The sequence below is a fragment of the Pyrus communis genome, chromosome 15 (assembly GCF_041283825.1).
Source record: "Pyrus communis isolate YQ-2024b chromosome 15, ASM4128382v1, whole genome shotgun sequence".
Taxonomy (NCBI): Eukaryota; Viridiplantae; Streptophyta; class Magnoliopsida; order Rosales; family Rosaceae; genus Pyrus; species Pyrus communis.
This window is the reverse complement of record NC_142579.1, coordinates 8,170,602-8,183,205: the sequence shown is the minus strand read 5'-3', so window position 1 is coordinate 8,183,205 and position 12,604 is coordinate 8,170,602. Positions and strand designations below refer to the sequence as shown.

The 12,604-nt window shown below is 36.4% G+C and overlaps 2 protein-coding genes across 2 annotated transcripts; one reads left to right on the top strand and one right to left on the bottom strand.

Moving 5' to 3' along the window:
* The first annotated feature begins 4,879 nt into the window (after nt 1-4,879).
* On the top strand, nt 4,880-8,917 carry LOC137747921 (phosphopantothenate--cysteine ligase 2). The gene is given in 12 exon segments (XM_068488051.2): nt 4,880-4,921; nt 5,048-5,101; nt 5,328-5,499; nt 5,602-5,725; nt 5,806-5,850; nt 5,960-6,045; nt 7,019-7,071; nt 7,169-7,228; nt 7,342-7,443; nt 7,934-8,053; nt 8,443-8,643; nt 8,645-8,917. Coding segments are annotated over 10 exon segments (978 nt in total). The 5' UTR covers nt 4,880-4,921; nt 5,048-5,101; nt 5,328-5,351; the 3' UTR covers nt 8,684-8,917.
* A 26-nt stretch (nt 8,918-8,943) lies between these two features.
* Nucleotides 8,944-11,384, bottom strand: LOC137747931 (uncharacterized). The gene is made up of 5 exons (XM_068488057.2): nt 10,943-11,384; nt 10,758-10,832; nt 9,925-10,064; nt 9,633-9,770; nt 8,944-9,333 (listed from the first exon to the last, which is right to left on the bottom strand). Exons 1-5 carry the CDS (start codon nt 11,184-11,186, stop codon nt 9,124-9,126), a joined length of 807 nt encoding a protein of 268 aa, XP_068344158.1. The 5' UTR covers nt 11,187-11,384; the 3' UTR covers nt 8,944-9,123.
* Nucleotides 11,385-12,604: the final 1,220 nt, after the last annotated feature.

Here is a 12,604-nt window from a genome sequence, read left to right as displayed (position 1 = left end):
TTTTTACGTTTTATCAAAGAATCTTTGCAAATAAAAAATTCTAATAATAAGAACGTACAAAAATATACAAATGGACAAGAAAAAATAGAGAAAAACCTTTTATGCGAGAGTCTTCTACGAGTGTGTGTACTTCAGCTCTCAATGAAAGCACTAATTTGTGGATGCAAATTTCCGCCTTCTTGATCTTGGACAAAATTGCACCTACAAAACAATTAACACCTTAGGTTAAGGCCAAGAGCCTCACACGTCCACGATGAATTGGGGGGGGGGGGCTTTGGCCGAAGAACCTCCGATGCCAAAGTTAGAATTTAGAGAGAAAAAGTGTTTGGAGAGTTTTTGGAGTTTTACAAGAGTGTGGAACTAGGTTTTTAGAGAAAAATGGGTAGTATTTATAGGGCATGGCCGGTCCCCTTTGGAGAAAAGGTGGCCGGCCTTTGGGATGCTTTTGTGTGCATTTTGTGGTTTAATGTGTGAGTTAATTGGCAATTAATGGATTAATTAGGTAATTAATCCATTAATTAGCCAATTAACGCATTTTTGGAATGAATATTTTGGAGGTTATGTAATTTATGTGGAATATTTTGCAAGTTATGGAATGATAGCTAATTGATTAGCTAAAAGAGGGAAAAAGAGGTAAAAATATATGGAATGAAATAGGTTCTGGGAGTTACCTGGTTGAAGGGATTTGAGGAGATGGATTTTGAACTTGTTACCTATTTTGAGCACTCTTGACTTGGTTGATGGATGATTCTCCACCGCTCGCGTGTAGGAAATCCGGTGTGTTTCAAGGGTAATTTTGTCCTCTTTACCTAAAAATCCACGTGTCATCTCTTGATTATTTTTGGCTCCACATATATGGTTTACTGATTGCATAATGTTCTTGTAAGGAAGGGTGGTGTATAATGTGCACTCGAGTAGGAACGACAGAGAGATGGCAACAATGTTCTTAGATCCTACATTTTACAATGTTTTTCAAACGTTGTGGAACAAATGGGCTTTCCGCTGTTTGTTTTTGAATATTTATTATCGGTTTGTTGCAGTGAGTTCTCCATGCATTTCAATGCTTGTCGTATTAAAGTTTTTCAGGTTCATGATGTTGTGGTTAAATCCATGAAGGAGTCAGCATCCAAGAAGCTTCTGAATGCGAGCCAAGTAAAATGATAATTAGTTGTCCTGTGAGAAAAGTAAAACGATAATTAGGTGCAATTTGTGATTGAAAAGTAGTATTAAGGACAAAGAATTGTGTGCCCCAGCATGTGAGCTCGTCTATTTCCTATCAAGTCAACAATTTGATGCAGATGCAAGGCTTTGGATGCAGATGCAGAGCCTTGGAGTTTGAGTGTTGTTTTTGGTAAATTATTAATAAATTATCTTAATAGAAAAGGAATTAAAATGGAACTTTTTTTTTTGGTAAAAAAAAAATGAAACTATTTTCATTATTCTGCTTCTTAGTCCGACACTGCATCAAACGCTTCACTAAGTCAGTCTAGCTTAGTCTAGTCTAAGCCAATCCAACTTAGTCCTTGAAGCTAGTCCAGTCCAAGATAATCCGATACAACAAACGCACCCTTAATGTCTAATTTCTACTCATTTCATCCATTTTTTTTTTTTAATTTCTAATACATCAATATTTTTACAGTAAAGGGAGAAAGAGTTAGGTTAAACCATAAAATGAACAGCCTAATTTGGTATCGAGTTCAGCATGTACCACTTAGCCTAAACCCTCATTTCATCCAAAGTCAGCATGTACCACTTAGCAATGTCCTGTGTTTTTTTCCTTTTAGAATTTTTGGTGTCTTTGGGGGGCGTTTGTTTGCCCTCACTAAGTTGGACTGGACTTGACTGGACTAGCTATTAGTCCAATACTGTGTTTGTTCCATGCTGGGACTAACTTTAATGAGACTAAAGGGGACTAGCATGGACAAAACCCTTCACTAAGAGGTCTTAACGAGACCCCCCAATAACCATGAGACTAGCTAAGACTATCCTCTCTTTCTCGTTCTCGTCATGATCAACGACCACTCCCGACAGACTCCTCGTCATCTCCGGTCACCTAGATCAATCATTAACTTTCCGACTCCCTTTCAGATCCATTTCACAACCAACTTTCATATAAAATATACCAAATTGAAGCTGGGAGTGACAAGATTACGATTTTACCTGAATAGAGGCCAAAATGTGGTCGAATGTGGCCGAAAAATGGCTTGGAAGTCTCGGCCTATTTGGGCTTCTTCAAATCCATGACAGATTCGAGCATTCAAAGCTAAGATCTCGGTCTAGGGATGGTGATGAATTTTTTGGCGGTGCTAACTTCATCCAATTTAACGAGGGTTGGCCGGAAAACACATCGGGAAACTTGCAACTCGTCGGGAAAATTGGAGCCGTGAGGTTCCATTCGAACAACACATAGCTAGAGAGGGAGGGAGGACAGAGAAATAGACACTGGAATCAATAAGGAGTTTGACCAGAAATGAGAAAGAGACATGAATTGAGAGGTCTAAGAGGAAAAAAAGAGGGAGAGGGTGGGACGATGAGAGAAGAGGGAAAGAGTGGGACGGAAATCGTAGGAAAAGATGAAGAAAAAGATAAGATCATAATAAAATATTAATAATTTATATATTAAATAATATAATATTAGAATTTGTTATTATCCAGCTTCTTAGTCCAATACTGCACCAAACGCTTCACTAAGTTAGTCCAGTTTAGTCTAGTCTAAGGCAGTCCGGCTTAGTCCTTGAAGCTAATCCAGTCCGAGATAGTCCGGCGCAACAAACGCCCCCTTGATGTATTGTAGACGTTTTCAATGTAACTATAGGTCTAATCAATAAATATTAGTCTGTGTTAAACTAAATAGAAAAAAAACTTACTCAACTAATTCTTTTTGTTTTTGTTTTTTATTAAAAGGAAAACAACCGATGACGAATTATGATTATTCACCCTTTTTAGGTCTTGCAACGTATCGAACTCAGTACCTCTTTTTTTTTCTTTCTTTTCTTTAGGAAGCAGTTGCTCACGCTTTACCATTGAGCCACTTATCGTGGTTTCTTACTTATAAGTAAAGAGAAATACAAATTGTAGTATTAAGAGGAATACCAATAAATTATTTTTGGACTATTTTACTACAACAACTCACACTCATACACCCAGCACCGCATCAAACCTTATGTTTAAAAAGTTGGAGCATTTTTGCCCACTGTCATAACTATAGTGTATGCTTATCATACATTTAATTATTTGTCATATATCATTTCACTTAACTCTAGTTAACTTTCACATTAAATATTACTTTTGCAATTTTGAAAAAAATTAACCAATGTTAATTGAAATGATGCATGACAAATGATTAGGTATATGGTGAATATACACCAAAGTTTTAGGGTGGTGAACAGTATCCCGTGCTTTTTTCCCTTTAGAATTTTTGGGGTCTTTGATGTACTCTAGACGTTTTCAATGTAAGTATAAGTTTATTCAATAAATATTAGTGTGTATTAAAAAAAATTAAAAAAACTTACTCAACTAAATTATTTTTGTTTTTTCTAAACAAAGAGACAACTAGTAGGGAATCATGATTATCCACCATTTTTGGGTTTGAAAGAATCAAGTTTGGAATTGCACTCTACTTGTGGCCACGATTAAGCAGATTCACAGCTTACAAAGTATCGAACTTATGACCTTTTTCTTTAGGGACTTGTGGTTCGCAATTTTCCATTAGGCCACCTGTCTTGATTTCTCACTTATAGTAAAGAGAAATACCATCTAATCATACTATTAAGAAGAATACCACTAAATTATTTTTGGACTATTTTACTACAACAACTCTGGTCACACTCACACATCCAGCCAACACCATAAGACCATCTCCAACCGAATGGTCCAGAGGGTCAAATGATCGAAAATAGCCCAAAAATTGTCTCAAACTAAGGGCCAAGCCAAAAGGGCTCATGGACCTCACGAGACAAGAAAGGGCCAACCGGCTGGCCCAAAGGAGCTAGCCAACTAGCCCCGGGCAATGCCATAAATTTGAAACCAACAGCTAGCTGACATCAGTTATCGTTATTTGAATTTAATTTTTTTGGACCAAATTTTTTTTAAAAGTATTTAATTATAGGCCCAAAAAGTATGTTTAGTTAAATGTTTGGATGTTCTTTTTACATGCTTTAGTACTTGCTCAAATCTCTCTCACAGCTGATGTGGGACTCCCACCCACTTCCATTTTTTTTTAGTTTTTTTTTTTTTATACTTTCTCTCCCACAGCCGATGTTGGACTCTCCCACCCACTTCCTTTTTTATTTTTTTATTTTTTATATTCTAAATAAAACCTCTTACATTTGACTTGAAATATATAAGTTGTATTTTTTAAATTTTAGTTGTAGTTTTTAAATTTAAATAATAAATTATGTTTGTCCCTATAGCCCTCGATTAGAAATAATTTTTTGTCACACGGCTATATTTGGCATGTGGCCTTCTGGCCCCTCGGTTGGAGATGGTAAGAAATATGACATGCATTGTTCATTAAAATATTAATTTTTTGAAAAACTAAAGGGTTAAAATGAGCTCTCTGCAAGGTTGGAGATGGGCTAACAAAATCAAGCTCGTCCCTCTGCCCCCAAGAAACATCCGAACACTGCTGCTTCAATTTCAGGTTTCTTCGGTTTTCTCAATTTATTTTTTATTTTTTATTTAATTGTGGCGCTGTTTAATTTTTATTTAATTTTCATCACATTGACCTTGGATATTTTACCCTCCACTGTAAACAGAAAAAAAACAGTTGAGAGGTCGTTAAAAAGTTAAAAAACTTTGTTTTTATCCTTTATATTTTCGCGGGAATCAACGGCTACGAAACGTTTCACCGTTCGATACTTCCCAGAATATTGAATCACCGTTCGATTTTCAGCAGCTGCTCTCAGCTCTCTCACTGTAGGTAGTTTTTGTTTTGGGAAATTTTTCGAATTGGGATCATTGCTCTGCTTTCGAATTTTGAATTTGCTCTCAATTCAAATATATTGTGGAATTTCATGACTAATTTTTTATTTTTTCTGATTTGTAGTGAAGTTCTGGTTTGAAATCCCACATACATATGTGGGCTTTGGGAATTTAAGGGGTATATTTTCCCCAATGTACAGTCACCTACCATGATCCTTGGGTTTTTTTTTTTAATTTTTTTTTTTTACACTTTGTGTGGTCAATATTTATCTGAAAACAATTGGTTTTATTCCGTATCATTTCTAACATGATAAAATCTGATCTTTTAGTCCTTTTCCTACTTATATATGGTTATTAATTATGTTTATGTGAAAATTGAGGGTTTTTTGTGGGTTTTTGACAAGGAATTGGCTGTAGGGCAACTTCAAATGGCTTTATCAAATGGGTTGGAAGCTCAAAAAGAAATACCGGATGCTGAAATCAAGTCATTTTTCGACTCAGCTCCTCCTTTGAAGAACAGTGATGATATCAGTGGAAAGCTTGAGGGATTTGTGAAGAAGAATTCGACACCTTCTGGTATGTTTACCTTTTGATTTGTCGCATTTATATTTTTCATTTCTTTTTCTGGGTGATAGAGTATGGTTAAGTGGATTTTAATTGATTTGAAATGTGATGTAGGAAGTGGAGGAGCTAGGAGGGTTGTGTGTGTGACATCAGGTGGCACCACCATTCCTCTGGAGCAACGATGTGTTCGCTACATAGACAACTTCAGCTCAGGTCACAGGGGAGCAGCATCCACAGAGTATATCACCCTGCAAATCAATAAATATGCATTCTTTAGTAATACTGACTTATGGATTAGACATATCTGTAACGTTGCAGGTACTTTTTGAAGGCAGGTTATGCTGTTATTTTTCTATATCGAAGGTTATTTCTGATTCTACCATTTTACATATCATTTGGTCATTTCAACAATTTAACACGATAGAAGAGAATTGTAACTAAACTTTTTGGATTATTCCACAATTTTATGCAGGGGTACTTGCCAGCCATATTGCAGATCACTTCCCGCTGATCCTTTGCTTGAATGTTTTGAATATACGGATGACTCAAATATTAACGGTTTGTAGTTAGTATTTGCAAAATGATTATATGTGTCTTTTCTCTTTCTATGTAGAACAAACAATGGACATGGATGACGGGAGAGAAACTTATGTTTCCTTCTCTCTAGTTTAGGGATCAAGAATGATACTTAACTTCTTGAATACCAGTACATTAGCAACAAATTACTTCTACCTTGAGAAAAGGCATGAGATAGAAACACATTCATTGTGCAATGGATATTTAATTACATTTCTCAAATAAGTAATATTGATGCCCTAGCTAACAATGGGTCTCTTACAAACCTTAAAGGCAAGTAATAAGCTTTTGACTCCTTGATGGCAATAGCTTTTGAGTACTGGTTGATTCTTGACTATTGGCATTAGAGCCAACCGCAATGTGCAGGTTAAAGTTCCGTAAGATGCTAGTGGCTTGATTAAAATGCCTAGGCATACATGCGTGTAGTGCTAAGTCATTAAAACTCTTAGATTATACCCAAAAGAAGAGTGTGATTGGTCTCGTATCATAGAGTAGGCTGATTTAACTCAGCTTCGAAAGCAGGCTGGAAGGTTATATCCAAAAGGTTAGAGTATTAAGCCCTGAAGACTCTAGCTTTTGAGGCTGTTCTTGAGGAAAAATTTAAAAAACAAGAACTCAATTATCAGAGGAAAACCAAGCTGTTTTTGTCTGCATTAGTAATAGAGATGTCAAACTTTCTGCTTGTCAGCTACATTGATGTTTCCATTTGTTTTGACATGTTTGTGTGGGCAACTATGATATTAGATTTTTGTATGCTATTATAGGATTTGATTGTAGAGTTTAATTATCAGAGTTGGTTTTGTGCTTGATGATTGGGTTTTGGGGAGATGGGAGACAGGAATTTTTGAAGTTTTATTTGCAGCTTTGTGGTGATGTTGAAAGTTAAATCTGACAATATTATACATATCTTTGACAGTCCTTATTGAGATGACTAAATCTTGTATTATATTTCCAGTGTGCCAGTCACATTCAGAAGCAGTGAGGAATGCCATCACTGAAAGTCATGCCGTACGACCACTTATATTTATCTTTCATTGAGTATTATATGTATTTACTTATTGCATATTTAAACTTCCTTTATATGTGGGGATTTATTCTGTTGCAGGCAGTAACAGGAGGCCTCTTGTTAAAACTTCCCTTCACAACCATATTTGAGTATCTTCAGGTTCGCTTCAGTTGGTTATTAACTTCCCTTCACAACCATATTTGAGTGTCTGGGTTTTAGATATAACAGTTATCCTCCTATGCTTGACTAATCTGTCTTTGCATTTTGGGCAGATGTTGCAGATGATTGCTTTTTCAATAAGAAGTCTCGGGCCACATGCAATTCTTTACCTTGCAGCTGCAGTGTCTGACTTTTATGTTCCTTGGAAAAGCATGGTAATGGTTTAATATATTGAAAAGTTATGTCATACTTGCTCTGGCTGCATTCTGTAACTCAATCGACAGATGACAAAAGCAACCCCTTTTAGAAATTGCTAGAGGACATATTTTTTTCTCGATATTCCTTGAAATGCGTAGAAATGACTTGATTGTGAATTTTGAAAGCTTGATAGCATTTCTTTAAGGGCATATATATGAATCTCTGCAGTTAGATAACATAATCCAGTCCTTTGCAAATTTATACAGGACATGTTTATGATCACAATATTCCTTTGAATATATAGGAATGGGTTGACATGTGAATCTTGGATGTTTAATTAATAGCTTGTTTGAATGAAAAAACTGTTATATAAGCAGATCAGTGGTCCGAAAGTTGCTTATGAAATAAAGGAAAAAGAATCATAATACTCCATCTTGTGTTGTGTATAAGTTTCATCCAAGTCTAAGCATTAGCTGCACCATTTCTTAGCAAAGCATGATTGTGCAGGCAGAACACAAAATTCAGTCAGGATCTGGTCCATTGGACATGCGACTTGTTCAGGTGCCAAAGATGCTATTAGTGCTGAGGAAAGACTGGGCGCCAACGGCCTTCTGTATATCATTTAAGGTTAGATAGAAGCTTCTGCTTATTTCTAATTACTGGCATTTCCATTCATTAGTTCACTTGCTGCACTTTAGCGGAAGAGCTATTTTTTACTTGCATCCATAGACTATCTATATGAGATTTTTTTTTTTTTTTGGTCGAGAAGGGTTGAGGGCGTGGCTGGGTAGCAGTAACCTGAAAATGACATATTTCTGGTAGGGGTTTTTCGTTTAACAGATCTTCCTCGACATGCATGATGCAGTCATATATGTGTACCTCTAAATAATCAAAATCATACCCCTTACCCTTTTAGCTTTGTCATATAATTTTCATCTGCTAAAAGTTTTTGACAGATTACAAGATGCAGTATTACTTTTTGGAGTTAAAAACCTTTGACATGCTTGCCAAAACAGCTAGAGACGGATTCGAAGATTCTTTTGGAGAAGGCTGATATGGCTCTTAAGAAGTACAAGGTGCATATGGTTGTAGCAAATGAGCTTTCAACCCGCAAGGAAGAGGTTGTAGTTGTCAGACGCAATGAAAAGATATCAGTTCGCCGAAACCAGTCTCTGGGTGTTGATGATGTGGAGAAACCGCTTATTGACCTTATCGTGGGGAAGACATTCGGCTTATCTCGAGAATCCTGATTTATGATAAGTATGCTTGATTTCATCCGACAGCGGACCAGTGCAACAAACAGTTCCTATTCTGTTCAAGGTAGCTGTTTTATGTCAGCGTAGAATGTAGCTGTTTTATGTCAGCGTACTACGTTCGAGCCAAAGATTGCAGAACAAATTTGCTCTTGAAAGCAATCAAATTACTTGTACTTACTTGTGATGCAGAGACCTGGTGAACTTTTGATAGATCTATTTGAAGCATATCAACACAGGTGCACGAGAACGGATGCACTGATATAATTAAACGGGATTTTTTTTCATTAATTTCTATAAATTTCTTCAACGAAAGATATATACAGATTAATTTTTTCTCTCGTTGTTGAATATAAGTATGGACGGATTTGTCTTCAGCGGCCATTACAAAGTGTATTCTATAGTACAAATTACACTGTCAGAAGCCAAAGAGTAAATCTTGCTCTACCGTTTTTCTTCATCCTGTGTGTCGAGCTCAAGTCCCTCCGCGGCTAAAAGCTGACCGATGAGCTTTTTCTTGTCTTCCTCTGCTTTCTTTCGCATTAGGTCCCTTTTCTTTAAGACTAGTGTGTGTCGCTTGAGGGTACTGGAGAAATACTCTGCCGAGGCCTTTTTTTCTCTTGCCAGGATTCTCTTCTCTTCATCTGGGTCAACCTGGATGTCAAATACATTGATCTTAGGCCATAAGACGAGAAACGCAGCCAAAACAAAAGAACACAAAAGCTTTACTATAATTTCAAACAATAGATCACAGAGAGAAGCACGAGCTTCTGAACATAGTGTTTGATCAGTAATGATAAGAGAGATAGCCGTTGATGTTTTGCGCATCCGGCAAAGGGCAGAGCTTTGCAGCATTTATCAAACCGTTTGAATACAGAAATTCCAATTTTATTTCCGAACTACCGAAACTATTCTTCACAGCTGATTCGTGTACTAGCAGAATGATTCTATACCTTGGAACGAGAAAGTCGACGTGCACGAATATTCATCTCACGCTGCTGTTGCTCTTGCCAAGCAGCTATTGCCATATCACCTCGCTGATCAAAAGCTTTTCGCTTCTTTATTAGCCACTCCATCCATGCTTGAGATGCCTGATATAACAGTACACACAAAGATTCCGTTACTAAAAAAAATACAAGCTGATCTGTTTACAAATCATGAATCTACTCTACATTTTCCTGTATCTATCCTAAAAATATAAGCAAGAAACTACAAGGCAACTTATATGCAAACTACAAATCTTACCTTCATTGGGTTGAGTCGGTTATCCCTATCATATTGTCCCCTCTTCTCGTCATCCATGAGCAACTCATAAGCAGCTTGAATCTTAATAAATCTAGCTTCAGCTGTTTCCCCCTCCTCTAGAGTCCCTCTACCATCATAGACTTGAAAACAGAAAGAAATCAGTTTTGAACGTTCAAGCAAAAGCTAATAGACCAAAGGAAATGGCACAAAATATTAGGAAGAGCACATTTACTGATAATCTAACTTTTTTACACCTAGAAACCAATACATGCAGCAATCTAACACGCAAGGAAAGACGATAAGCAATATGCCTGATATCAGTTTTTTTTTTTTTTAAAAAAAAATCACATGAAAATTAAACCACTCTTGGAGACTAGAATTGGATTCGAGGAATATGAGGGAAGAAATGGATGCCAACTTCAAAATTTGAACAAGTTGAAAGAATTAGATAGATTAGTCAGAAACCTTATCCCTCCTTCAACTTGGACAAAATTTGGAATGGCCTTCGTTTCTTACTCTAGTAAGTTATCCAATTCAAAATCTAGGCCTCAAACGCAGCCGTAAGGAATAAAAACAACTTCTAATGTCATAAGCCCTTTTGCACAATAACTTTGTTGCACACAAATTGCAAAGATTCTTCAAGTTGAAATTAATGACGATTTTACTGAAGCGTTTCACCATATTAAACCAACAATTGTTTACATACATTATCTTCTTACAAAGTATTTCTTTTGATTTGTGATTAACACATAACACCACTAGCAAAGTAGCAAATTACAGATATGAAATCGAAAAATTCGAAAAGAATTTCGAAACAAGACAAGGGAGCATACCATCTGGATGATAAAACTTGGCCAACCGTCTGTAAGCAATCTTTATCTGGTCATCGTCAGCGTCCCTCTCTAATTCTGATTTTCAAAAAAACAAAATCCAAAAATTAGAAAGTTAAAGACAATAAATATGTTACAAATTCCAGATTTTTTTTTTAAAATCAAAGGTTGAAGCTTTATCCAATTACCAAGAGTTTCGTAGGGAGATTTGGGATGGTCCCAACTGGAAGCCCTAACCACCGTCCTTCTCTGATTGACCCGGGACCACGAGCCGCCCCAATTCAATCTCGCAAAATCGGACACCGGCGGAAAGCGAGGACCGCAATTTGGGTTTCGAAATGAAACCCTAGAGCCGAAGCGAGCTTGGTGTCTGCAACACACGAAGGACGTGAAGACCGTGTGCGGCCGACAGATGGTTCTCAAATTGCTCATTGTTTTGTTCTCTTCAGGTACTATCCCAGTCTTGTCAGATCGGAGATCCGACCAATTTGGGAAGAATTGGACACAATCAAATTGGAAATGGAAATTAGGGTTTTCAATTTGGGCTGCGAAGGTCGAAGGCGTCAAGGAAGTGGAAAGGTTCTGAACTTCTGATAATGAATATTTTTCAGAATCTGGGTTTTTTTTAATTTTTTTCCTTTTTTTTCATTTTAATTTGTAATTTTGGTTTTTATATTTTCCGCTTTTATTATATTTTTCACGGGAAATTTTTGTGGACAGAGGCTTCCTGCAGCATGACAGTTAGGATCTTGGACTCACCCGCCAAAAGTGAAAACAAAAATAAACACAGTACCCCAAAACTATGGTATTTTGCGAATTATCTTTTATTATGTCAATCTATACTGGGTTAACCATAATAATTTTGTTTAAAATATACCATTGACGAGAATCGAATTTAAGACATATCACTTACAATGACGATGAATACAACTATATTGTAATACTAAATAACATGATAATTATTATTAAACTATTGACCAAGAATGCACATTCATATATAATTTTTCATGTATACATAAGTCTACCCTCAAAGAAATTTTTTTCTATTGTAGTTGTATACACTAATTGTATACGTATCTCTTTTCACGTCACACAAAAGAATGTTTCGTACAACAACTTCAACTAAGTTTTTCTCCTGATCTTGCATGGCATTTCATGTTCAGAGTTCAATTTTTAAGCTCAAAAGCGGAACTTTTAGCTAGACTTAAAATTGTGTATCTAATGTTCAAAATAATCAGGCAAAGTTCCCAATAATAATAAGAAATGAGGTTAAAATATAACTCAACAAACCTTGATATTTCAGACAAATTTACACATTTATTTAGTGTTAATAACTTAATATCCCTCCCATTTCAATCAAACTAGTATATGCTACAAGCATTGGACAATGGAGATTTGACTTGAAAACCTATATGTGTGTTTTGAATTGGTGACACTCAAGCACTAAAACTTCTTCACATTTACAGCTTCTGTAATATATGTATCAATGGAGACTAGGTGGTAGCTGACTGTCGGTTCACGGGGGGCGAACGGTCCAAAGAGAATCGAGGGCACGTAGCCGGTGAAAGTCCTCCCTCAGTGCAAGCAAGCCTCGAGCTGCTTGGTGCCCGTCTTTTAGGATCTGAGACATTTTCTGCAAAGTTTCCTACCGGAGATGATATTCCTGCAGCCTTGGACAAGAGCAACGTATACAGTTCAGCAAAGTAACAAGGAGTCCATTGTCACAGTGGTAGTTGATAATACGATAATCTAGATGGGAATAGGTATTTCCTGCTTTATGCTTATTAACAATTTCTCACCTCATCTAGGTTTCAGTTCAATGAGTTCAAGAAGTTATATAGCAGAATTAT

Bases quoted from the DNA above. Each gene is read 5' to 3' on its own strand.
- LOC137747931 (XM_068488057.2), bottom strand. From the start codon at position 11,186: ATGAGCAATTTGAGAACCATCTGTCGGCCGCACACGGTCTTCACGTCC. The intron at 10,065-10,757 runs GTATGCTCCCTT...TCTGTTTTCAAG, and splicing joins CAAGTTTTATCATCCAGATG to TCTATGATGGTAGAGGGACT. The intron at 9,334-9,632 runs GTATAGAATCAT...TTTGACATCCAG, and splicing joins GTCGACTTTCTCGTTCCAAG to GTTGACCCAGATGAAGAGAA.